Genomic DNA, 25319 nt, shown 5'->3' with positions numbered 1-25319 from the left:
AAAGTGAAAAGGCAGGAATGCACCGTATTTATCAAATATGGTTCATTCTTGTTCTTTCCACCAGCTCTGGCACCGTTTCGTTTCGGCAGCCTAATCTCAATGCAGGCACCCTTCCACCATGGTGCAAGGGTGCCTGTGTTGTAGGCAGCATTGTTTTTGTGCAGGAAGGGGCACCTTCCTGCACAAAAACTATCCATAGAGGTGTTTTCCTCCTATGTGTGCTGTAGAATGCAGCACATATAGAAAGAGGAAACAACTAGGAGAAATAGATATTTCTCCTTTTTATGCTTACCCTCGGGAGGCGTAAGATTTTGACGCATTTCCAAGTTACAAGTCCTTGTAAATCTGAGAATGCGTCAAAGCCCATTGGAGTTGTGTGGGAACACCCACCGCACTGCCTATGGAATGCCTCCCTTGCGCAGAGTAAGGTGACACAGCGATTTGCGCTGCCTTGCCTTAATCAAGATTTATCAGGCAACTACAGCCATGCAGCGTGGCTTCATAAATCTGACTCTGAGCCTTGTTTCACGCATGTACTATGCGTTGCCCAAACCTGACGCAAAGCTCTCATAAATATCCCCTTAGTATTTTGTATGTGAAGGGTACTCTTCCAGTACAAAATATTTGATAGACTCAAGCAGACACCCTTGCACTATAGTGCAAAGGTGTGCGTGGGGCGCACGGTAGCAAATTTCAGTGCCCGCAATGTGAGAGGGGTGTGCCATAGTTCTGTAAATATGGCGCTCTCCTGCTCTCTCCTTCTCATGCAACGCAGCATCAACATTTTGACTGCTGCACTACGTTGCGTGAGTCATTCTGCCCCTAGATGCCAAACATCAGCGAATGCCTCTGGAATTATTCTGATACTTCTTTGGCACAGCCCCAGAAGGACCAGATCAGGGATGGATAGAATTGAAACATATTTGACATTTTAGAAAACCTTCTGGTCCACCTCATCTTGGCATGACCCTTCCAGTTTACAAAAAAACAGAAACTGATGAAAAACTGAACCCTTGAGACTCCGATGGTTTATCCAGTAATATGCGGTTAACTCTAACACTATGAAGGCCACAGTCAATAGTATTCTGCTCCCCTTATATCTGTAAAAATTATATGTCCTGCATTTTTTGGAGAGTGAATACAGCAGATCTATAGGCACTGCTTTTGACATGAGAAAGTTAACCTCGTTCGTAACTGAGCACCTGGGATTACTGATACTGCAGTGAAAAGTAATTAATGGTGTGGTTTCCTGCAATATTCCAACTTTCCCCTTTGGAATGGGGAATAACGGCAGGAATCAGTGTTTTTGCACTGATTCCCATACTTGTTGCCCCCCTTTTGGTGCAATTAGCGCTTACATTTCACCAAAGTTTTCCACCTGAAATGCTTGCTCATAAAACACTTGCGTGTGTAGTCTCCTGTACCGCTCGCAATCCTGATTTGGCCAGTAGCTCCCAGTGCCAGCTGAATCAGGATTTCTGAAGTACCCATTTTGAGGGCATACATGTGGTGCATGCAGATGAGGCCTGGTTTTCCGCAGCTAATTTCGATGTAGGGTCGGTAACTGGGACTAAGGTGGGAGTTTCCACTAAGAAATAATGAATTACCAGGCGACACGTGCTCGACCTCCTAAACCAGGTACATGCTGCATGCCCTGCTCAGTTTCGCTGGTCCTGAGTTTGCCACTGAGCAGGAGTGCTCTAGTGATAGGAGTCAGGGAAGGTTAACCGGAAATATAGGCCTGATGTAACAGTCTTTCCCCATTCTCTGTCTATGGGAAAATGCGCCGATACATTTGAGCCTATATTCCTAGTGAGGCTTAAGATCAAGTGCAGTGTTCTGTTGTGATGTGTTTTTTATTATTATTATTACCATTAGAAAATTACTAATACAAACTTTAAATAGCAATCTTCCGTTGTAGAAGTTCCCTTTCCATTTTATTCGAGTAAAGATGCGAAATATACCATTCAGAAGAAACACAACTGTCATCCTCAGTCATCTTTTACCGAAACTCCCAATGCCCCCAACGATTACACTTCTTTGCTTCAACCTAGAATAAACATTTGCAGATTTAAAAAGGGCTTTATTTAGACTTTTGTAAATATGATCACATCATCTGTATTTTCTTGTAATATTTCAGCCGAACTGGTATGTTTTCTAGATTTAAATCCCTTAAAAACTGGGCAAATCGGTATATATTGAAAACACTTTTTCTTCTTAATCCAGTTCATTCCAAATGGAAAGTCATAGGTTTTATGTTCGAGAGACTGTTCGCTGTCCGCGTGCGCGCCTTCTTTCCACTGTATCAGTCCACGTTCTTCTTGAGTTCCTGTAAATGACAGTCGGAATGTAATTATATGAAAGGGTAGATTATGAATGGTAATATTATGAATGGTAATGATACGCATGTTGATATTATGAATGGTAATATGGTTGGTGCAGATCTTACAAAAAACAGGAACGTCTTCTTAACATTATAACCTGACGTAGTGGGCTGTACCAGCCATTAAATGCCCGCTCCAGCATTAAAGGCCCGAGACGAAGCTACGGAGGACTATAAGGCTATAAGAACATTCCACAACTAGAGGGCAGAATGTTCTAACAAATAAAACAATGGCCTCAGGGAGCCTCAGTGAGGCCTTTGTTCACAGCAACAGCAGTGAAGTACAACATTAGGATGTTGGAGCTCAGGGCTTCTACCAGCCATTAGAAGACCGGAGCACTCCATTATTTTCAATGCAGCTCCCAACATTCCAATGTTCTAATAGTTCTTTCAATGACAACATAAAAGCTAATAATTACTTTCCTGTTCTACGTCATCCAAAAGACATAGCTGTCTTGATTAAAAATGCCTCATCACAAGTCTATTACATCCTTTGGCACTTATAATAAGATAGACGTTTGTACCAAAGTAATCCATCCACCAAACTCTAAATAACTCTTGGAAAAGTGGACAGGGATACCTCTAAAGCTAGAAGGAAGATTATGTCATAATTCCAAACATGATTCTTGCAACAAGCATCAAGTTAGTAAATTTTCCTCTTGGCTTGGAGTGTCAGTGCCTGAAGAATAAGTTCCCAGATCACAGAGAAAGTAGTAAATCTACACTCACAAATGCACACCTACATGCAAGTGTAGTTTTATTTTCTGGGATTCACAGAGTACCAGGAATCGACATAGAAAACTATGTATTCCTGAGATTGCCATGAGATTCCGCAGCCAAATCCTACTGTCTGGCATTATCCATAGCAGAAAACTCTGCACATTGAGACAAGGGCGCAAATTTACAAGGGCACTGTGCCATCAAAGTGTAGCTTTTTTCGACGCTCGGGTTGTGTAGTGCCCTGATCCATATTTAGAATGTAGTGCTAAGCCACTTTGTGCGGCTTAACGCTGCATTGTAAATATCATACCCTTTCACACAGGTTTCTGTATCAAAGGGGCGTGCAATGGGTGTTGCTGTGAGTGTGCCACCGCAACACCCATTGCTTTTTTACGCTGCCCCAGATTTACAGGGGTTTGTAAATCTGAGGCAGTGCCAAAGCAGTTGTTAGATTGGTGCAACGAGGTTAAATACTTTTCTTTCTCCTCGTTTTTTGCTTTTTCTATGTGCGCTGCATTCTGCAGCACACATAGAAAGAGCATATTGCCTTTTACGATTGTTTATGTGCAGGAAGGTGTCTCTTCCTGCACATAAACAATCGTCCCTGCAGCGCATGCACCGTTGCACAATTGCACGTGGGTGTCTGCTTTGGTGCTAATCAGACAGAGGAGTGGGGAAACCCAAATTTACCCTTGCGGGCTTGGGCTAGTATATGCAGTATATAGTTGAGAATGCCAGCAAGGGACTTTATTTCGAATAATTACTTTCCAGCACACGATTTTGTATTGAATCCTCACTAAATCTTATCTGAGTAATCAGAGGCTGCATCAATTTAAACAATTTAAACATATAAAATGCATGAAAAGGAGCGTTAGAACAGCTTAGATGTATAAACACTCAAAGAAAATAGGAGATGAGGAAGACACGGAATACACATTTTTGGATAAAAAACGTAATTTATATATTGCTTTTCAGAAGTCAAATAGGGTACAATTTCAACAATCACTGGTGAGAACACAGTATAAAACAAATAAAATTAAAGTTTGTAAAATCAACATTTTTTTTTTTGTTAAAACAATTTTTATTGCAGAGTTTGATGTAAATATCACAACATAATTGTAGTATTGCGTTGCGGGGCCTCAGATCCTTAGACACCATCCAATCATCATGTACACAGCCGTACAACCCACATCCCGGAGGTCGGGCGACGTTTCACGTATTAGCAGTACTTTGCTAATCCCATTGGGTAGCGCAGTCAACTTAGTTGGCCTCCCGCTCTCTGCTTTTAGTTTTTCACCCCTCTCCCCCCCAAGAGCCATGAGTTCCCTAACATGTCCTTCGTGGCTACTGAGAGTCCTCTCCCCCCCCCCCCCCTCCTCCTCTGCTCCCCCCCCCCCCCTGGTGTCTGTACCCGTGTCTGGTGTCGGAAGATCTCGTAGTGATGGAAGTGCTAGGAGTCTTAAATCGAAAAGCAAGAAGTGGGCATGTGTCTGGTGCAGGTGTTGGGCCCAGGATCGCCTCCCCTAGGGTCCCTGATTCTATGCCTCCCCCTCCTCTTCGCTCTCCACTGCGCTATCCCTGAGAGCCTGAACCAGGATTTCTCACGCCATGGCCGCGTCCCGAGCTTTCTCATCTGAACTACGACGGGCCAGTTGGTACCTAATCGTGCTCTCCGCCGCTGCCCATTTCAGGAATTTGTTCAGCCACCGTGTGTGTGTTGGCGCTGCCCTTGCTTTCCACCCCCTGGTCAGCTCTCTCTTTGCAATAATTAATCCCATGTCTATGAATTTGCTTGACAGTTTATTCTTGCGTGTGTGCGGAAACCAGTGTAGAATCGCCACTGCACCGTCATATTGTAGTTCTCTGTCCGCTACCTCGTTCAGGGTGTCACCCACCTCCCTCCAGTAGGTTTGCAAGTGAGGACAGTCTCTCAGCATATGTAGGAGACCAACGCGTAGTTGCGCGCATCTAGGGCATGCTGCGTCTTCTGCGCCAAAATACGTTGCTATTTTGAGCGGGGTGAGGTAGGCCCTGTGGATAATGTAGAGATGTATTAATTGGAAGCGGGCGTTTCTGGTGCTGTTCATGGCCCTCCGAACCAGTTGGGACCATGTTGTGTCAGGGATTTCTTTCTGCAGTTCTGCCTCCCAATGAGTTTTAAGGCGCGTGAGGGGTTGTATATTTTCGGTATGCATTCTGGAGTAAAGGCACGTAACCGCCTTGAATGTCCCCGCCGCCATCATCGTATATTGACATGCTAAGGTGGTCTTGGGTTCCATCAGTCCCTCCCCCCAGTGTGCCTGGATAGCTCTCACTACGGCTGCGTGCAATAAATAGTCCCCTCTGTGGAGGTCGTACCGCTCCTGCAAAGCCTGGTAGGGTATTAGTACCCCGTCATCGAAGAGGTCTCCCACCATTTGTAGGCCAGCCTCCTCCCAAAGTTTGATTCTCGACCAGTCTCCACCATGCGGTAGTGCTGTTATCATGCCTATCGGGATCTCGGGCGCATAGGGATGCTCCGGGCCGGTTCGCTTTTGCATGAGGTTCCAGCATAACCTCAACGTCCGTTCCTCCTGGGATAGGCCTCCCAGCACCAACTTTTGTTGTAGGGTTATATATGCCAGTACATGGCGGGGGGTGCCAATGTCTCTCTCCTGTTCCGGGCCCCGGTACACTCTCGCTACTTCCTGCGTGAAGAACTGCAGTTGTGCGGCCAGGTAATATAGCTCGAAGTCTGGAACTGCTAGTCCCCCCTCGGACTTTGGGCGGGTCAAAGTCGCCAACGCTATTCTTCGCCTGCCCGTTCCCCATAGGCATGACACCAGTTGGGATTTCAGGCGTTTAAAGATCTTTCCCGGTATCCATATGGGAAGGGTCCTAAAGAAGTACAACAATCGTGGTAGGACTATCATTTTGAGCAGTGACACCCGGCCTGTCATGGACAGGGGGAGGGTAGACCAGAAAGACATGTTGCCCTGCAGCGCTCGGACGCAGCGGCCTATATTACCATCCAATAGGTCTGCGGGCTCGTGGTAGATGTACACCCCGAGGTAGTGTAGGCAGTCGGGCTCCCAGCGTAATCTGGGATGGACCAGGGAGCATTCTTCCGATTTTCGGATGGGGAAGAGGCAAGATTTTGCCCAGTTCACTCTTAAACCGGAGACCTCTCTGAATCGCGCCAGGAGCTCTTCAGCACCCTCCACTGCCTCTTCAGCGTTGTCCAAAAACAACAGGAGGTCATCTGCGTATAATGATATATAGTGTCAGGTCCCTCCAACCTCCAAACCGCGATAGTATTCGCCGCTTCTAGCCAGTGCCGCTAAAGGCTCTACTGCTAGAGCGAACAGTAGGGGAGAAAGTGCACACCCCTGCCTAGTTCCCCTATGAACTTCATAGCGCTCCGATATCAAAGCTCCCACCTTCACTCTGGCTCCCGCCGACGCATAAAGTACCCTCGTCCACCGTATGTAACCTTCGCCCAGGCCAAATCTTTGCATCACCTTGTATAAGTAACTCCACTCCAGGCTGTCGAAGGCTTTCTCTATATCGATCGGCAATACCATGGGGGCTCTCGCGTTTGGTGGAGGATCCGCTAACAACCGAAGTAGTCTACGGATATTGTGCGACGTGTTCCTGGTTGGAATGAATCCCGACTGGTCCCCGTGGATTAGGCCCTGCATGTGCGATACCAGCCTGGAGGCCAGTATTGTACTTAAGATTTTATAATCCGCCGTCAACATTGACAACGGTCGGTACGAGGCCGGGTCAGTGCTTTCTCTACGCGGTTTTAAAAGGGGAATCATTATCGCCTCGCGCATCGATTGCGGTAACGTGCCCCTCGCTTTGGCTTCGGTATAGATTATTTGGAGTCTTGGGGCTAGTAGATCTATATATTTCCCATAGAACTCAATGGGCAAACCGTCCATTCCCGGTGTCTTATTGCGCGCCATTCTTTTAATTGCACCCCTGATGTCTGTCAGGGTGATCGGGCCTCCGATGGCATCAGCTTGGTCTTGGTCTAGGTGGGGTAGTTGTACCTCGGTCAACAAGGCGTCTATTGCCTCGGACTGGTTCTCCAGCTCCCGTCTGTAGAGCCGTTCATAAAATACCCTAAAGCAGTTCAATATGCTCAGTTGAGTGTTGTAGACCACGCCATCCGACCCTTTCAGGGACAGAATTGGGGAATTGCCTCTGCCAGGGTTGGCCAGCCAGGATAGGAGCGTTCCCGCTTTATCCCCCTCGGCCAGAGTCTTAGTCAGGTATGTCTTGTAATCGAAGCTGCGGAGGCGCTCCACCTCCACCTCCACCACCACTGCCTCTCGCGCTGTGCATACCCTTTCTTGGAGTTCGGGGCGGTTAGGCCGTTTCTTTTCCGCCGTTCTCAGTTTCCTCTCGGCCTTATCCAAATCATCCATTAAAGTCCTCTTCGCGCCCGCAAACTTCCCTATACAATGTCCTCTTACCACTACCTTGAGCGCGTCCCATTCTATGGCTCTGGAGGAAGCGGTGCCTTCGTTCTCTGCATAGTATTGGGAGATCCTGTCCTCTAACGCGGCTCGGAATGGCGGGTCATCCAACGTATCAGGCCGGAGCCGCCACGTCGGGATCCGCGCAATCTCGGTCATCCAATCAAGCGTTAAGAGCAAAGGATTGTGATCTGATATCGTGCGTGTTAAATATTCAGTCCGGACTACCACTGGTAGTACCGGTGGGGAGTCTAGGAAGGCATCTAGGCGGACATGGAAGTCGTGTAAGCTGGAATAGAAGGAATAATCCCTCTCCGTTGGATGTTGTAAGCGCCATACATCTGTCCGGCCCCACTGCGCTTGCCAGTTCGTTCTGTGCTTCGCCAGTCGATGTATCGGGGATGTCTGCAGTGGCGGGTGCGACCTATATAATGAGGTGTCCTCTATAGAGTTGAAGTCCCCTCCCATCAGCACCGGCCCGGTGAAATAGGTAGCCAATACCCCAGATAGTCTAGTGAAATATGATGCCTGCTCTACGTTTGGCGCGTAAATGCTGCAGAGTGCTATATGGCGGCCTCTAAGTAAGCCCTCGACTGCTACAAATCTCCCATCGGGATCTACCGTGTGCCTAGTGACCTGGAAGGGAACCCCCGCTGGAATCCAAATTAGGGCTCCCCTAGCAAATGCTGAGTATGATGTGTAGAACAGGTGACCCCTCCATCTCCTTTGCAGTGCAACACCCTCCTTTTTAGTTAGATGGGTTTCTTGTAGGAAGGCTATGTGGACCCCTCTGCGGACTAAGTAGGAATGTATTTTGCACCTCCTTGCCATTGAGTTCAGACCCCGTACATTCCAGGATATACATTTTAATGACCCCACATTATCCATTGTCCGGTTGCATTCGGCCCAGGTCCATTCCCTTTCGTGACCAGATTACGGGTTCGACACCAATCCCGCCTACCCCCAACAAAGCTTCAGAACTTTCAGAACACCTTCTCTGAGCTCTGTCCCCCCTCAGCTCAGTCCCCCCATCTCCCCCCCAACTATGCCCTGAGTCACCCCAACCTCTCCGGGCTCCCCCCCCCCCCCAGAACAGGACCTAACTGCAAAAGAGCTATCCCCATCCAAACTAGAGAGCAACGCGCTCTCAAATCTTCCTACTCCGTAGTCTGTACTACGGCGGCCTTATGGGCCTCTGGGTCCGTGTACTAGTTTCTGTTACGTTCAGTTGCCCACTCCGTTCCCCCCGCCCTGTAATGTGCATCAAGACTCACGTAATCCAGTCTCACAACTGCCTGCTCAAGTGTTCATGCTCGCCATACTAGCCATTTCCGTCCTTGCCAGATCTTTATGTTCCATAGTCAGCTGCCGAAGATTTCTTCCGACGTTTGCGGCGTGACCTTCGGGTCCTTTGTGCTTTCCCCCTCCGATAATTCAGTCTCCGATCCTGTTCGCAGCTCCTCCGAGTTCGATTCTCTCTCCAGTGGTGCTGACGCTGTGCCAGAAACCTCTTTCACTGCTTGTAGTGCTGCTTTTCGCTCCTCTCCTGTCTGGGATTCCGTCGGCTTTTTCGATTCTTGTCTATGCTTCCGGAGCCGCTTGGATTGCCTTGCCGGGCGCTGCTGGAGCCGTTGGAGCTCGCTTTCGGCTCTGTAGCGGGCCCCGTCTGTTCCAGCCTTGTAAGTGTCCCACCAGGCCCACGCCTCCGCTGATGTCGTGAAGAACAAAGCCTTCTCATCCACTATTATTCGGAGCTTTGAAGGACTGGGTTATTTAGAACCCAGCGGTGCCAGGGCACAACACCTGAAACCTTCGTGGGTAACCTGCTCCGGCGTACGAATCACAGAGACACGGGACACTTCCTTCGACGTCAAAGATTCAAGGTTTATTTGCTGCAGGGAACACAGAAATCACAGGAAGTACATCGAGTGTAGTTCGGGGAGACTGCTTCAAATTGGTTCTGTGGATCGCTCCTTTTATACAGTTTTTACCCATAGGACAACATGGTACACAAAGGTTTACAACCCGGTTCCCACCATTATCCCCCAGAGGGGTCGCTTTGGTCACTTTGAAACACATGAGGTCCGGAACATAAGTGCGGAAACATTTGGCGGTTCCCAACTGTAAAAACCCATCTTCCCAACATTAGTGCATTCCAATCAGCAGTAAAACAGATCGAAATAGGAACAGGGACAGGTGCAGAGGAAGACGGAGACAGTGGGGAGATCGGAAAGGGTGTAAAAAGGGGAGGTATCGAGAAACACGAGATACAGGCATCAAAGGGACGTGCCTAATGAGATGCACGGCTGAGACAATAAGTCCGTGCGGCAAGATGAGCCTCGAGCGGCGCCATCTGCTTTACAGTAGCATCCCCCTCGTCATAAAGACACTTACAAAGGACATGTGTCTTCCGCAAATATCTTGGGAGTCCCAGGGTCGCGAAGCGGACAACGTCCGTTCGCTGGCTACTTGAGGGAAAGAGATAAAATGGATGCCGTATCTAAGATGGAACCCGTGGGTACAGATGAAAAACCCACATAACAAACGAACGGTTTAAGTTAGCACAGCGAAACTGCGCACACTTACTAAACTCGTCATTTGCGGTTCATAGATACCAGACTCGACCATATTCGTGCGAGTCGAAAACACCACTTACAATTGTCACGGAACCTCAGACGCTCCTTTTGCCCTCATGTAGGCAAGCACTAGTCGGAATCATATTCGATATTCATCAGACCATCGAGATGTTGCTGTAGCATAGCTCTGTCCAACCGAGTACCCTTGGTAACAGGTGGCTGTCTCATACACGTTGTAGCACAGAGGCCACATAAGGCAGGACCGCACTGCACACAAAGGCAACACGTGAACAGGAACACCACAACGACTCCGATGATCATCAGAATCTTCCAACCCCAAGTCGACATCAAACCCCAAAACCATCCAAGTAGCGTCCAATCCCCTACATCCACGTGTATGGATTCGGAGATCTTATGCAACCTCGAGATGGCTTGATAGACAGTTGGAGCGTTATCTGGAATGAAAATGCAGCAGCTCGAATGGATCACCTTACATACCCCGCCTCGATCTGCTAAGATGACATCTAAAACCATACGGTTTTGTAACGTCATAAGTCTATCCGCCTGAAGTTCAGTGGTGATATTACCAAGGGCACTGGCAGTAATATTAGCTGTCGATTCTACCACCCGAGTCAACTGTCTCAGGTTCCTACTATTAACCATAGGTCCCCAAAACGGGAGGAAACCCTTAAAAAAGTCTCCTGCCTCTTGACCGGCAGTATCCTCTTCGCTAATTACGCCTCTCACAACTCTAGTCTTATGATAATCGGCATCTACATTGAACGTCGGAGGCAACAGATTTGAAATGAAGCATGAGCCCATGTAGTCAGCGGGCAACCATGCGTATGCACGATCATAGCAGATAAAGTATGTACCCTTGGCAGCCAGAAACACAGGGGACGAAAACATCGGCAGAATGTAATTTTCAGTGCAAGCACTCGCTCCAAGTCGGGCTTGCGATCTTCGGCCACGACCCATGAGACAAAAATTACCAGTGTGGGGTACGACCCATATTGGAGGCGAGCTTTTAAGCTGCTTTTCACTGGTGAACGCACTATATTCACCTCTACTTAGGACCCTATAGGCTTGTACCTCTTCTTCGGGAATAAGCGAGGGATCATAGATATCGCTATCTAAATCCTCTATTGCTATCGACAAAGGTTTTTGATACGAGGTAGGACCAGAGTAGGGGGAACGTGGTTCTCGAATGGGGTGGAAACCCAGTGCGCTTCGAAACATTGTCTGAAATGCTCGAGCAGACCCTTGGGAACTATACGGTAACACCAGATATGGAATTCCCTTATCCGTAGTATGTGGCATCAACCCACACACCCAACAATTAGTAGTGTTAACCACTAACTGATGCTGATGAAGGAGCTGAATAAAGGAATTGTTGCGGAATTCTACACGTCTAGCCTGTTCGTGTTCTGGTAACATATGAAAGGAATGAGGAGAAACAGTGGAGATAAGTTTAGGGTCAGGAGTAGGAGTAGGTGTAACAGAAGGTAAGAAGTAAGACATCGTGTAATACACCCCACCCGCCAATAATGCAGAAGCAGTCAAAAACTATACGAACAGTTGGAATATAAAACATTTGGTACGACTGAGTTGCTGCAGCTTGAATCTATGAGCCTGAGCTCCTTCCAAATCCATTAGCTTCGAGAATGCCATTCCCTACGACCGTCCGCAACGTTTCTTGACGCACTTCGTTCTGTGTAGCAATAGTCAATCCCTAGGAGTTCCCAGGAACCGACGGCCTTTAACCTAGCGTCAAGACCTACTATCCAGAAGGAAGTACGCGCGCGGCCCTACGGCCTTTAATGCACAATATATATGCAAAACAAAAACAATGTCTCTCAGCTGTGGAAGCAAAAAAAGGTGTAAGGAACGAAGCTCAATGTATATATACAAAATAATTACAATGGTACGAATGTTCAAAACTGATCACGGAAAACGGGATAATGCAGTTGTCAATACAACAAAGCAGGATCTTTTATTAGTCTTTAGTGCTAGATCGCAAAAAGTATCGAGTTTTCCCAGGACGTGTCTGTTCGTCAAACAAAGGATCCGTTGAAGGGACAGCGTCCTGTTGATCAGCTGAATGTTTTGGTCTTGAGTCTTTTGCTGACAATTGTTCAACAGTGTCTTTCTGCTGCACTGAGGATTCTCCGACAGGCTGTGCGTCGCTGAAAGGTACAAACGCCGGCAATCCTTCGGTTTCAGTTGATGCAATGCCTTTCCTCACCCACGAGTCTGCTGGCTACGGGATGGGGACTCTTTTGGTATGGGTGGCATGCACCCAATTCTTGCGTCCCTCGAGACGAACAGCAGTCCTCGTGGCCAGGAGCACCTGGTAGGGTCCAGTAAACCTCGGGTCCAGGTTATTCTTGCGTGAAAAATTTCTCGTCACCACCCAATCTCCGGGCTGGAGCTGGTGGCCTGGACCCTCCGTCTGCGTCGGCAATGCGTCGTAAACCTGTTGGTGAATTAACCTCAGTTTAGCAGTCAAGTCATGTAGATAATCGATCAACATTGGGTACTCAAGATCACAGAATATTCCTGGCCTAGGAACCCCCCACACATTCGCAGGACGGCCGAACACTATTTCATAGGGACTAAGCCCTACTCGGGAGTGTACAGTCGCCCTAGTTGACAGTAATGCTAAAGGTAAAGCGTCAGGCCACGAAAGACCAGTCGTAGCCTGAATCTTCGCTAACTTTAGTTTAAGGGTGCCGTTGTACCCCTCAACCAATCCAGCTGACTGGGGATGATTGGCGCTGTGGAATTTCTGATTAATTCCAAGGCCCTTACACACACTCTTCATCACACTACCCACAAACTCACTTCCGTTATCTGACCACACGACTCTAGGCATTCCATACCGAGGAAAATATTCCTTCAGTAGGATTTTCGCAGTAGACAAAGCAGTATTGTCTTTGAGAGGATAGGCCTCGATCCATCGGGAGAATGCGCAAACCACAACTAAAACGTATTTCAGGTTATTGCATCGCTCCATATGGATGAAGTCCAATTGGATCACCTCAAAGGGACATGAAGGGGGAGCAAAACTGCCAGGAGGAGTTGGGGTTCCTTTGCCAGGATTGTACATCATGCACACCATACAATTCTTCACCAGACGTTCAGCACATTTCGTAATACCATCATTCTTCCACACAGGAGATAGCAACTTGCAAATACCTTTCGCGCTAATATGTGCTAACCCATGTGCCATTGTCACAACAGCCAGCACATACGCATCGGGTAACATCCATCTTTTCTGATCAGACAAATCAATCCAACAACCATTCGCATCCAACTTTCCCGTACTTTCTTTCCACTTCGTCTTTTCAGTGTCGGTGGCTTCATTCTGAATTGCTTTCACACTCTCGATAGTGTCCTCACACATACTCGATTCTGTAGGCCACCTAACCGAACTCGTCACATACATTCGAGTGCTAAGGTTCCGGGCAGTCTCCTTAGCAATCTCATCTCTCATCCGCAAACGCATTACCACGACCAACATCATCCGTCACCTTACGATGCGCACTACATTTAACAATCGCAACTTGCTTAGGCAACGTCAGTGCATCCAAGAGATCATTCACAAGCTGTCCATGCTGAATCTTCGTACCATGCGTCGTCAAGAAACCTCTCTCTCTCCACAATCGTCCAAAACTATGTGCGACGCCAAATGCATATTGGCTATCGGTAAACACATTCACACGTTTCCCTTTCGCTAACACACATGCTCTAGTAAGAGCAATCAGCTCTGCAGCTTGGGCAGAATTCTGTTTTAATCTTGCAGTCTCAACAACAGTATTCAACGTTACAACAGCATAAGCAGTAGTCACATCGCCATTCGGCAACTTAAAACATGACCCATCCACATACAGTGTACCGTCCGGATCTTCCAATGGGGTGTTTTTAAGGTCCACTCGACCTTTCGTTTCCTCTTCAGTCCTCAAGTAACAATCGTGTTCTGTTATTTCATCTGACTCTGAGCTAATTGGTAACAAAGTTGCCGGGTTCAGAACATTACAACGTTTTATTTGAATGTGGCTTGCCAACAGCGTCAACTCGTACCCAGACAACCTTGCACTCGTCAAGTGCTGAGTTTTCGTACGATTCAAAAGAGTATCGACTGCATGCGGAACCATCACCGTAAGCATATTATCCATGACCAATCCTGCTGATTGTCGGATGGAGACCGCAGCTGCCGCAGTTGCTCTCAAACAACTCGGCAATGCTCTAGCTACTGGGTCCAAGGTCGAGGAAAAATATGCACATGGACGCTGTTTACCACCAAAAGGTTGCGTTAAGACACTCAAAGCACAACCTTCCCTCTCGTGAACATATAATGTAAACGGCTTACTGTAGTCAGGAGTACCCAACACAGGAGCTGAACACAATGAATCACGCAGTTCAGAAAAACTTTTCTGACATTCTTCCGTCCATGGTAAAGGAGTTGAAACATCCTTGCACGTAAGAGCCACTAATGGTTTCGCTAGCAATGAAAAATTAGGAATCCATTGCCTGCAGTACGACGTGATACCTAGAAAGGCACGCACATCTCTTTGGGTGTTTGGCACAGCCATTCGCGCCATCGCTGCAATTCTCTCTGGGGTCAACCTCCTTCCCTCCTTCGACAATAAGTGACCTAAATAGGTTACTTCTTGACAACAATATTGGAGTTTAGAAGGGGACACCTTATGATTCAACTCACAGAGATGTTGCAGCAACGACACCGTAGCAATTTTGCAAATGTCCTGAGTATCAGCAGCCACCAATAAGTCGTCGACGTATTGGATTAAGGCCGCACCGACCGGCAACCTAAACGCATCCAGTTGACCCTTCAAGGCTTGACTGTAAATCGATGGACTTTCACAGTAGCCCTGAGGAGCGCGTTTGAACCGGAAGCTACGTCCACCGAGAGAGAAACCGAAAAGGTCTCTACTCTCCTCGGCAATCGGGATGCTGAAAAACGCATTTTTCAAGTCAATCACCGAAAACCATGATGCAGAAGCTGGAATCAGAGTCAGTAGCGCCGTGATGTCAGGCACAACAGGGAATTGAGGAACCACAATTTTATTCACCTCCCGTAAATCGATAACAAAGCGATAAACTGGCGGTTTTGAAGGATCAGTACGTTTAAGAATGGGCAGTACAGGACTGTTGCACACGTTTCCCCGAGTCTCTTCAATAACATCTTTCTCGATCAAATCATAAATGATCGCTAACAGTGCTCGTTCACCATCAAGGGAGATACGATATTGGGGAATACGTGGCAATCGCACATTAGATTTCAACTGAACAACATAAGGGGAGATATCAAGCAGGCCCACGTCGTTTGGACTTGTTGCCCACAAAGACGCAGGAAGAGAACTCAATTCCGGTGGAAGCTTATCGAGAGACAAATACATAGGAGAGACAACCCTCTCACCTAACGTAAGCTTTACACCCGCAGGAGAACAATACAAAGTTGCATACAACCGTTTAAGCAAATCCAGGCCCAAAAGATTTTCACCACAACCAGTAGTCAAAATTAACGGAGCTTGAAGCTCACGTGGCCCTATTGTAAGGGGCAAAGGGCGCGAAACTGGATTGCTAACGGGGGCGCCAGAGAATCCAACGGAAACATTTGTTAAGCCAGACAAAGGTGCGCCAGGGAGTTTCGAATGCATGATAGAACTTTTCGCTGCACCAGTGTCCAACAGAAAAGGCTCAACGACGCCCGATGTAGCAACTGCGACGTAAGGCCCTCTCTGATCAACCGGAACTGATACCACTCCCTCTCCTTGTCTATGGCTGTCCTAGTAATTACTGTCGTCAGTTCCCTGATCGACGTAATAATCATCTACATTGTACTGCGCAGATCGTCCTTGCGACGATCCACGTTGATCGAAACAATTATTAGAATTAGAGGAGTTATCAGATCGATCATTCTGAGCACCACGACCCCTACCACGTGATGCCTGCTGCGAACCACCACGACCTCCTCTAGACGAGTTACCACTATTACGTTCATTTAGAACAGGACAATTGAATTTAATGTGACCCTCTTGTCTACAGTAAGCACATTGATTGTACCCTAACGAAGATCTTTGGGAAGAGGAGTCATTACGAGTTTGGGATCGGTTTGATTGCGGTTGTGATCTATTCTGTTGAGACGCATTCTGATTTGAACGCGGAGGATACGCTTGTTGCAATAACACTTTAGTTTTTAGCTCTTTCGTTTTTTTATCAGCACGGTCGTTCTCTTCTTTCTCTCTGTTCTCATAATATTGTGCCGTAGCCAATATCTGAGCCGAGGTGGAAACGGCCCATGCACTTTCCGAATTCTTTAATTTATTGCTCAAATCGGGCAATAAGTTCGAAACAAATTTATCCACAAACAATCGCTGACCACCCTCGGTACCCATATCCTGTCCACTATGGTCAACAAATGCTTCCTCGAACCTCGTGAAGAAGTCGGAAACACTCTCGTCCTTCTTTTGCTTACAAGCTGACAATTTGTCCCAGTTTACCCTCATAGCTGGCATAAGAGTTTTCATTAACGCTATTATTCGTTGAGGAAGATCAACAATCAACTGGTCGGGTTTAGCAGCAGCCGTTTGTCCGGCATCTGCCGCTACAATAGCAGCCCAAGCACCACCTAATTCATTCGGATGGTTTTCATGACGAATCTTAGCCCATACCGGTTGCGGTACGACATTGCCAAACAACATGTCGATATCGGCAAGATTCATTACCGTAGCATCTACGAGCTGCGATAATTCTTTGTAATACCCTGTAGGATTTTTGCGCGGGTCAGGCAAAGATTGCTTCACCTGTAACACTTCCGAGCGTTTCCATGGAAGATGTATCCATATTCTCTGGAAATGCCCCACTGTCGTCGGAGGTTGAGCATTAGGATTAGGTGGTATCCAAACCGGTGGAACTTCACGCATGGGATATTGGCCAGACTCGTCTGGCTGTTTTTCAATATCCTCAACAAACAATGCATGGGGTATCGGAGCAGGACGAAAGGATAGCAACCGCTCAACAGCACGCCGAACGTTGGTATCCACTATCAGTCCATTCGCGAACTGAAGCTGAAGATCAGACAGGGCGGTCAGCACCTCGTCAGGTGCATCGGCCGATATCTGATCGCGAAGGAACTTACACATTTCATCAAACACATATCTCTGGGTTGGTATATTGAAATGTTTCGAGGACAACACGGGGTGGACTTCTAAGAGGATTTACCATCCAACCCATCGCCATATTATATAGCGCAACGCGTTCTCTGTTTCCAGGAAGCTGACTACGTCTCTGAGGACCATCGGAACCAGCGGACCCATGAACAGGTCCGAGCGAATGAAAGAAGCTAGCCGCAAGAGGAGAATTGCGACTACGAGTAGAGGGAGAAGTATAGGACACAGGACTAACAAGAGAAGGAGTAGAAACAGTAGCAACAGCAGGAGTTAACAAAACAGGAGCAGTAGCGGGAGCAGGAGTATGTGGAAGCGGAGGAGCAGTAGGAATAGAAACAGACGAAGGAGCAGGAACAGTCGGAAGAACGGGTGCAGGTTGAGGAACAGGCAAAGGAAGAATAGGTGCAGGAACAAGTACAGGGGGAATCACAGGGGCTGCGGTACCCTGTACGTACGGAGGTGGCGACTTCATAAGATAAGACATTAAAGGATCCTCAACTGGCTCTTCCTTCTTTTCCGACTCCGTAGGCAAAGCGGGATAACATTTATCTACGGTCATACGCTGTAGTCTGTCAAACACTTCCTTATCCTTAACCTCCTTGTCACGCTGAAATTGCTCTGCTTTCTTCACTATGGTAGCAACATTATCTCGCTGATTACGTTTAGTCTGCCTGATTTCTTTCTGTCGGGCTTCTTTGCGCCACAACCGAAAGGCATCAAACATGGCCGGCCTTGACTTTCTTTCGAACAATTTAATCTCTAGATTATCTAAGATCGGGGCCTCGAAGCTACCATGAGGTGGCCAACGAAGGTCGCCGTCCTTCTTCGTGTATTTAATCCAATAATCATTAAAGGTAATTGGGCCTAGCCCATGTTTACTATAGAGCTCATAAGTGGGAGTTCCAACCGGAGGTATCGGACACGAGTCCTCCAGTCGGGAATCCGTACCACAAGGCCTGAAACAACTAAACGAAGTACTGCGACCAGGCATCTTGCACACTAGCCGAGTTTCACAAACTTCAAGGGTTACGGGATTTACCAAGCACCAGCAAAGAACAAAACCCTCGGTTTTTGGCGGCTGCAGTCGTCAAACAACACAACAAAGTACGCTAGCAAAGTGTCACCGACAAAAACACTCACACAGCGTTAACAACAAAAACACTCGCTAAAGTGTCAACAACCAAGAACTCTGGGAGCGACCCACAAATACTTAACTCAAAGATCGATGGCGTCACCAGGAAGGCCCGTCAATCGTCTCGCTCTACCAAGGTCTACGCCAGGCGCCAAAACAGGTCTACAGTCAGGGCAGCAGTCCGTCGCAGCCGTCAGGAGGCGGGAATCTTCGCTGGAAAAGTCTTCGGGCCACTTATTTCGACAACAGGATCGATGAAGCGGAGTGCACCTTCCCTCGGAGATTTCACACGAAGTTCCTCACGATCGTCGGGCTTGGACCGGTACCACTGATGCAGCCCCACGTTGGGCGCCAACTGAAGGACTGGGTTATTTAGAACCCAGCGGTGCCAGGGCACAACACCTGAAACCTTCGTGGGTAACCTGCTCCGGCGTACGAATCACAGAGACACGGGACACTTCCTTCGACGTCAAAGATTCAAGGTTTATTTGCTGCAGGGAACACAGAAATCACAGGAAGTACATCGAGTGTAGTTCGGGGAGACTGCTTCAAATTGGTTCTGTGGATCGCTCCTTTTATACAGTTTTTACCCATAGGACAACATGGTACACAAAGGTTTACAACCCGGTTCCCACCATTATCCCCCAGAGGGGTCGCTTTGGTCACTTTGAAACACATGAGGTCCGGAACATAAGTGCGGAAACATTTGGCGGTTCCCAACTGTAAAAACCCATCTTCCCAACATTAGTGCATTCCAATCAGCAGTAAAACAGATCGAAATAGGAACAGGGACAGGTGCAGAGGAAGACGGAGACAGTGGGGAGATCGGAAAGGGTGTAAAAAGGGGAGGTATCGAGAAACACGAGATACAGGCATCAAAGGGACGTGCCTAATGAGATGCACGGCTGAGACAATAAGTCCGTGCGGCAAGATGAGCCTCGAGCGGCGCCATCTGCTTTACAGTAGCATCCCCCTCGTCATAAAGACACTTACAAAGGACATGTGTCTTCCGCAAATATCTTGGGAGTCCCAGGGTCGCGAAGCGGACAACGTCCGTTCGCTGGCTACTTGAGGGCAAGAGATAAAATGGATGCCGTATCTAAGATGGAACCCGTGGGTACAGATGAAAAACCCACATAACAAACGAACGGTTTAAGTTAGCACAGCGAAACTGCGCACACTTACTAAACTCGTCATTTGCGGTTCATAGATACCAGACTCGACCATATTCGTGCGAGTCGAAAACACCACTTACAATTGTCACGGAACCTCAGCTTGGCCGGGAATAAGAGCGAGTATTGTAGTCCCTCCGTGCGCAATTCCTTCTTAAGGGACAGGAACGAAGCACGCAGTTTTTGGGTTTCAAAGGTGTAGTCCGGGAATAATGTGACGTTCTTATTATCGACTTGGAAGGGACCCATTTCCCTCGCACGCTGCAGTAACCAGTCCCTGTCCCTGTAGTGGAGTAGTTTGATCACCACCGGTCGAGGGGGTAGTCCCGGTTTTGGGGGCCTAGCCGGGACTCGGTGTGCTCGTTCTATGGTGAAGAAGGGGGACAGGCCCTCCGGGGCCACCACCGTTCTCAGCCAGTCGTCTAAGTATCCCACCATGTCCGCCCCTTCTTTTTTCTCTGGAAGGCCTACTAAGCGCACATTGTTCCGCCGACTGCGATTTTCGGCGTCCTCCGCCCGTCTTTCCAGTGCTTGTATGCGATCTAGTGCTTCGGCAAGCATCCCTTTCGTTGCTTTGTGTTCCGGCACGATGTCCTTCAGGGTGATTTCAGCCTCTTTGACCCTGTCGGCCAATTTTCCATGGTCAGCTCTCAGGAGCCCCAGCCCTGTCGACACTTGGGCAATATCCCGGTGTAGGGCGTCCTTTGTGGCAGCGATAGCGTCGAGGATCTTGTCCTGCATCAGTTGCAGCTCTGATGGGGACTGTTGAGTGTTCTCCGGGGTGTCCGTGGTCGGGCCCCCGTCCCCGTGGTTTACCCATTTTGTCCCTATAGGATCAGCCGGCTCCGCCGAGGCAGCCGTTGGCAGTTGGCTCTCCCAGCAGTCGGCCGACGTGCAGGGTGGTGGCGGTTCTTGAGCCGCAGGTGCTAGCGCCTTCCCTTCGGTCGCGTCTGTCGGGTTCCAGGGAACTTATCGCTATGGAGGTGCGTTTGCTACTCAGGGGAGCAGTAGAGGCATCAGCGGTCGTCCCTCCCCGCACGGGGGCCCAGCTGCATTCGGATCCCTCTCCCTGCTCGGGGACCTCGGCTACTTCCTTTGGGCTCCTCACCTCTAGGCTGCTCTTCGTCACGGTCATGTGTTGTAATGGCCGCCGCTCTGGTCCCCCCGGTCGCACTCCCGTCCACTTGGGGGGGGGGGGGGGGGGGGGGGAGAGTAGGGCCCAATGCTGGGGTGTCGAGTCCTTCTCTGCTGTCGCTGGTCCTCCGGGGCTCACACTGGGGAGTGCGGGGGCTCCACACCGGTGTTGTCATAGGCAGTCCAGAACCCTCGTGTAGCCCCCTACAATTTAATTCCGCTGTTCCGCTGGTCTTCGAAGCCAGGGATCGGGCACGATCTTCATGGGGAGTCGGGGGTGCCCTCGCAGCAGTGCTCTCTGCGCCCAGTGCGCCGCCGTCCGGATTTTGCACTAGTGCGGCTATGGGGGCCAATGCCGGGGCCCACAGCGCAGGTCCCAGTGAAGCAGGGCCCCGCCGATGATGTCCAGGCACCCCACTGGTTGCTCTCAACCACCACTCCTAACTCGTTGTCCCCGCTACCGCCTCACCTCCTATGCACAGGGCCTCCGGGCCGGCGCCATCGGCAGTTGCTGGCCGTCGCAGTGCCCCAACCCAGCTTCTAATTTTTGCTGGTGCCGCGGGATCCGCCGCCTGAGACACCCGCGTTCGCGGCTCCGTTCTCGCCGCTTGAGCGGGTTTCCACTTCCCGGGCTGCAGGCCCGTGAGCCGGGGTGTAGAGTTTGCCGCCCCCGGTCCGGGACTCCACCAGGCCTCCCGAGCTCCGCACCGCTGCTCACGAGGGCCGGATCCACTGGGGCGCCAAGTCAGGGTGAAATCGCCACTCGCTCGGTCATAGGTCCGCAATCTCCGCTCCGCAGGGCACTAGGAGAGACCTGTTGTTTGCCAGCAGCCGCCAGCGATTTCTCACGCCGCCATTTTGCACCTCTCCAAGTCGGGCACTCCGCAGTCCGTTCCGCCCGTTGTAGTCGTCCAGCCGGCTCGGTACTCAACCAGAGCAGGCACAGATGGTAGCCGTGGGATCGACCCGAGTTTCACGGGGATCCCACGCCTGGTCACGGATGAATTCAGGATAACCGGGCTGAGGGTCGGGAGCCACACTAGGCTGTGTCCGTCCTCATCGGCTGCTAGCCACGCCGTTTGTAAAATCAACATGAAGTTCATTTGCAAGGATTGGACTTCCGTTGTTGAAAATGTACCCTATTTTACTCAGATAAGATTTAGTGAGGATTCAATACAAAATCTTGTGCTGGAAAGTAATTATTTGAAATAAAGTCCCTTGTTGGCATTCTCAACTATATACTGCTTTGGTGCTAGGCAGCTTTTTTAGCAGGGAATACTCAGGGGTGTGCCATATTTTTGTGAATAAGGCATTTTTTTTGCGTTTTTAAAATGACACAGAGCGACGCTGCTAAATTGCTTGCAGCCCAGTGATGTCATTTCTTTGTAAATAAGCCCATACTATTCCCTGTGCAAACACACATTTTTTTCTTCATGGGTAAAAAAAATGTAATTGTGGGAAACTCTTCATCACACCCCTCCTCCCCCTCCGCCCTTCAGTATGGAGGGGGAGGGGGAGGAGGGGGTGATGGAGCAAGGATTCGCACGTTAAGCGACTTGCTTGTATCATGAACCTCAAATAATGTTAATAAAATAATCAATATGTTTGTCTTACTAATTTTTCACATTTTCCATTATACGGGGTGTCCAAGAGACGCTTGCCTATGTGTTTATTAATCCTAATATGCTTGCATTACAAAATGGTCGCTGCTACGCGGGAATTTAGACTGCGCATGCGTCGGTCATACCTATGTGACGTGACGTACTCGCAGTTCTGGTGGGAAAGTGTTTGCTCATGCGCAATACAGCTAATTTGGCTGCTCTGTGTTTTCACATGCTTTAAGCTTGCATTGCCGCTTTCGTAAAACTGTTTGTTCTGCATAACCAATAATGCTATCGTTATTATGAAGTAATGGGTGTATTATAGCAACTCATGGTATACATTGAAATCACTTTTTCTATATTTTAAAACTGTTTCTTTTCCATTTCATGTACACTTCGAAAACTTGGCCTTTCTGTAATGCTGTACTCCATGTTATATGAAACTGCGTCTGCGCGAGACCTGCGAGTCTCCAGAACAGATGACCTTTGAAACGCCGCCAAGGAGCTGATTGACTGAAGAGATGCTCCTGGGAACCTGAACTTCAACCCAGCTAGAAGAAGCTGAACTGTACATCAGTTGATACAATTGTACATAAATATTGTATTCACCATTGTTAGTCTAAAAGCATATGTCATGGGAAGATGGAATTTAAAGGGTGGGTACAGAGACTAATTATTAAGCCTGAGAAAGTCTAAAATTTAGGTGGTGTGATGACTTAACCTCCTCCTTTTCTTCAATCAAAATTTGGAATCCTTACACTTGCAACATTGGGGGGTGGTACACTGACCCGAAAAACAGTATAACTAGCATAGGTTTAGCTAGGGAAATTGTCCGACTTGTCCGAATAGCTCACCTGTCACTTACCCAACGCACTCTATAGGTGACTGATACAGAGAGCTGCGGAGCACTCTGTTGGGAGGTTCGAGAAACCCATTCCGGGGTTTTGATAATTGGAAGTGCTGGCGAAGCACTTTGCTTGGAGGTTCGAGAACCTAATCGGGGTTATTGGCAGATTCCTTGCAGAGAGGGAGTAGCGCAGGCGTTGCAACCGAAGCTGCGGGTGATTGGTCGTACCCTTTGGTGAACCCGGTCCTGATCCAAATTTTTGAGTTATCCTGTCCTGACTGTCCATGAGCTGTACCTGCTCGCCTACTGGCACCTAAGTCCTTGAGGGTCTCTTCCTGTCTTTTCCAATCTGACCCGTGGCCAGGGTTGGTCTTCACTCTATCCTAGGTAAATATTAAGTCTGTGTGGGTGATTGCTTATCTATATTTGCATTTCTAATTCTTGAATATTTCAAAGCGCAATTGCATATGTTCCATTTTCTTCCCTGTTCCTTTATATATAAGATTTTCATGCATTACTCGTCTATTTGCATGTTCCACTTTTTACCTACCTTCAGTTAATGCTAAATCGTTTCTATCTTAAGTATATGTTCCTTATCTTACCCTCCCTCTAGGAGATAAGCTGAATTGAATAGTATGTTCCAATTTTACCTACCCTTTAGTATTTGAGCTAAATTTAATCTCGAATTTCAATAAAGTTTCTTTGACTGCTCTAAAGACTTTTTGAATATAGCATGTCCCCTTTCTTTACCCTCTTTTAATCAGGTTGCAAGAGGTTGTTATCTAAATATAGCATGTTCCTTGTTTTTACCTATCCTTCAGTTTAAAGTTCTAGATGCTAAGCATGCTCTGTCTTATTCATAGCTGCATACTGTTTCTGATGTTAGTTATTTATAGCATTATCACATTCAACTTTCTGCTCATGACATATGATGATGATGATTATATAAAGTTTTGAACCTACCCAGAGTCTGTGGTTATTTCATTATTCAATAAATGTTATTGAATGTTCTTGGATACCTAGCTTAATACTCGACTCCCTGATCCTAGGTGATTAGGTTCCTAGTATCTACATTGCTAGGTTGTAGATATGGGAATCAGTGTAGTATAGAGAATCTCAAGATATACTGATAGTAGAGCGTGAGTTACCCAATGTAAATATTGATGTGTGTTTAATGAAATTTATGGGCCCAGGTGAGTATTTAATAAAATTATCCTAGCCGGGTGACCTGCGCGCTCTATCAGTATTCTTTTCTGGTAAGCAGAGGATGGTTAGGGATCAGTTAAAGTTAGGTAGCTAGTTAGTTAGTAGGTTAAGATTAATATTTTATTGATCGATCAAATGTAATATTATTGAAATGTGATATTATTGAAATGTTTATTTGATGCTGCTATATTGAAGTATATGTAACTAACTAAATTTGTGCGTACCTGTTATATGTTTTGTTTGGAATCCCCGGGGGCATAATAGCGGGTGGTAGAATAGAAGCCACATCGCGGCGAGGACACTTAATCGAGGAAAATTAGTGCATGGTTGGGCAGAACTGGAAGCACTGATTAGCGTTTTCTGTATGAATGATTGAATAAATGAAAGCAACGAGTTCGCTAGCAAAACTTCTATTGTGATATAACCTAGTAAGGGTCACACGGAAGGAGTAGCAGGTTCATCGGAGCTTGATTAACAGCAAAAGGGTTCGCTGGTGAAACTTTAGACTTAGTATATATCCCAAAGTGGATGAGTCAAGGGAGTAGCAAGTTCTCTAATGCTTGTATGAAGGATAGGCAGAAGGGATCTATCTGCAGTATATGAGAAGTAGACAGAAGACGTTTACTTGCAGTAAAACAAATCTTTCCTTTCTAGACACTCGAGTACAGTGGCAAATGTTTTACGTTGTGAATTAAATAAAGTGCTTGCACTTTAAGAAAGAAATTGAATTTCAGTTACCTTGTGAAGGAGGGAGTTAGTTGCGGAGCTGCGCTGACGTCACTCTGTGCCGCGCTGGTATTGGTCGAAACAGCGGGCATGTAGCTGAGATAGTATTGTAAAGGAGGGGTGAGGGCAGGAGCGTGAGAACTTGTCTCACGGGAAAAGCCGT

General features: G+C 47.9%; 1 protein-coding gene across 1 annotated transcript in view; it reads right to left on the bottom strand.

The window, feature by feature from the left end:
- Nucleotides 1-2062: 2062 nt before the first annotated feature.
- Nucleotides 2063-25319, bottom strand: part of SLC23A1 (solute carrier family 23 member 1) — a 479920-nt gene continuing 456663 nt past the window's right edge. Inside the window, exon 15 of the mRNA XM_086931444.1 lies at nt 2063-2329. Coding sequence (XP_086787570.1) covers nt 2088-2329 — 242 coding nt within the window. The 3' untranslated portion in view covers nt 2063-2087. The remainder of the gene's footprint in view (nt 2330-25319) is intronic.

This window comes from Lissotriton vulgaris, chromosome 7 (genome assembly GCF_964263255.1).
Source record: "Lissotriton vulgaris chromosome 7, aLisVul1.2, whole genome shotgun sequence".
NCBI lineage: Eukaryota > Metazoa > Chordata > Amphibia > Caudata > Salamandridae > Lissotriton > Lissotriton vulgaris.
Note: the sequence above shows the minus strand (reverse complement) of the source record. Positions and strands in the feature narration are given on the sequence as shown.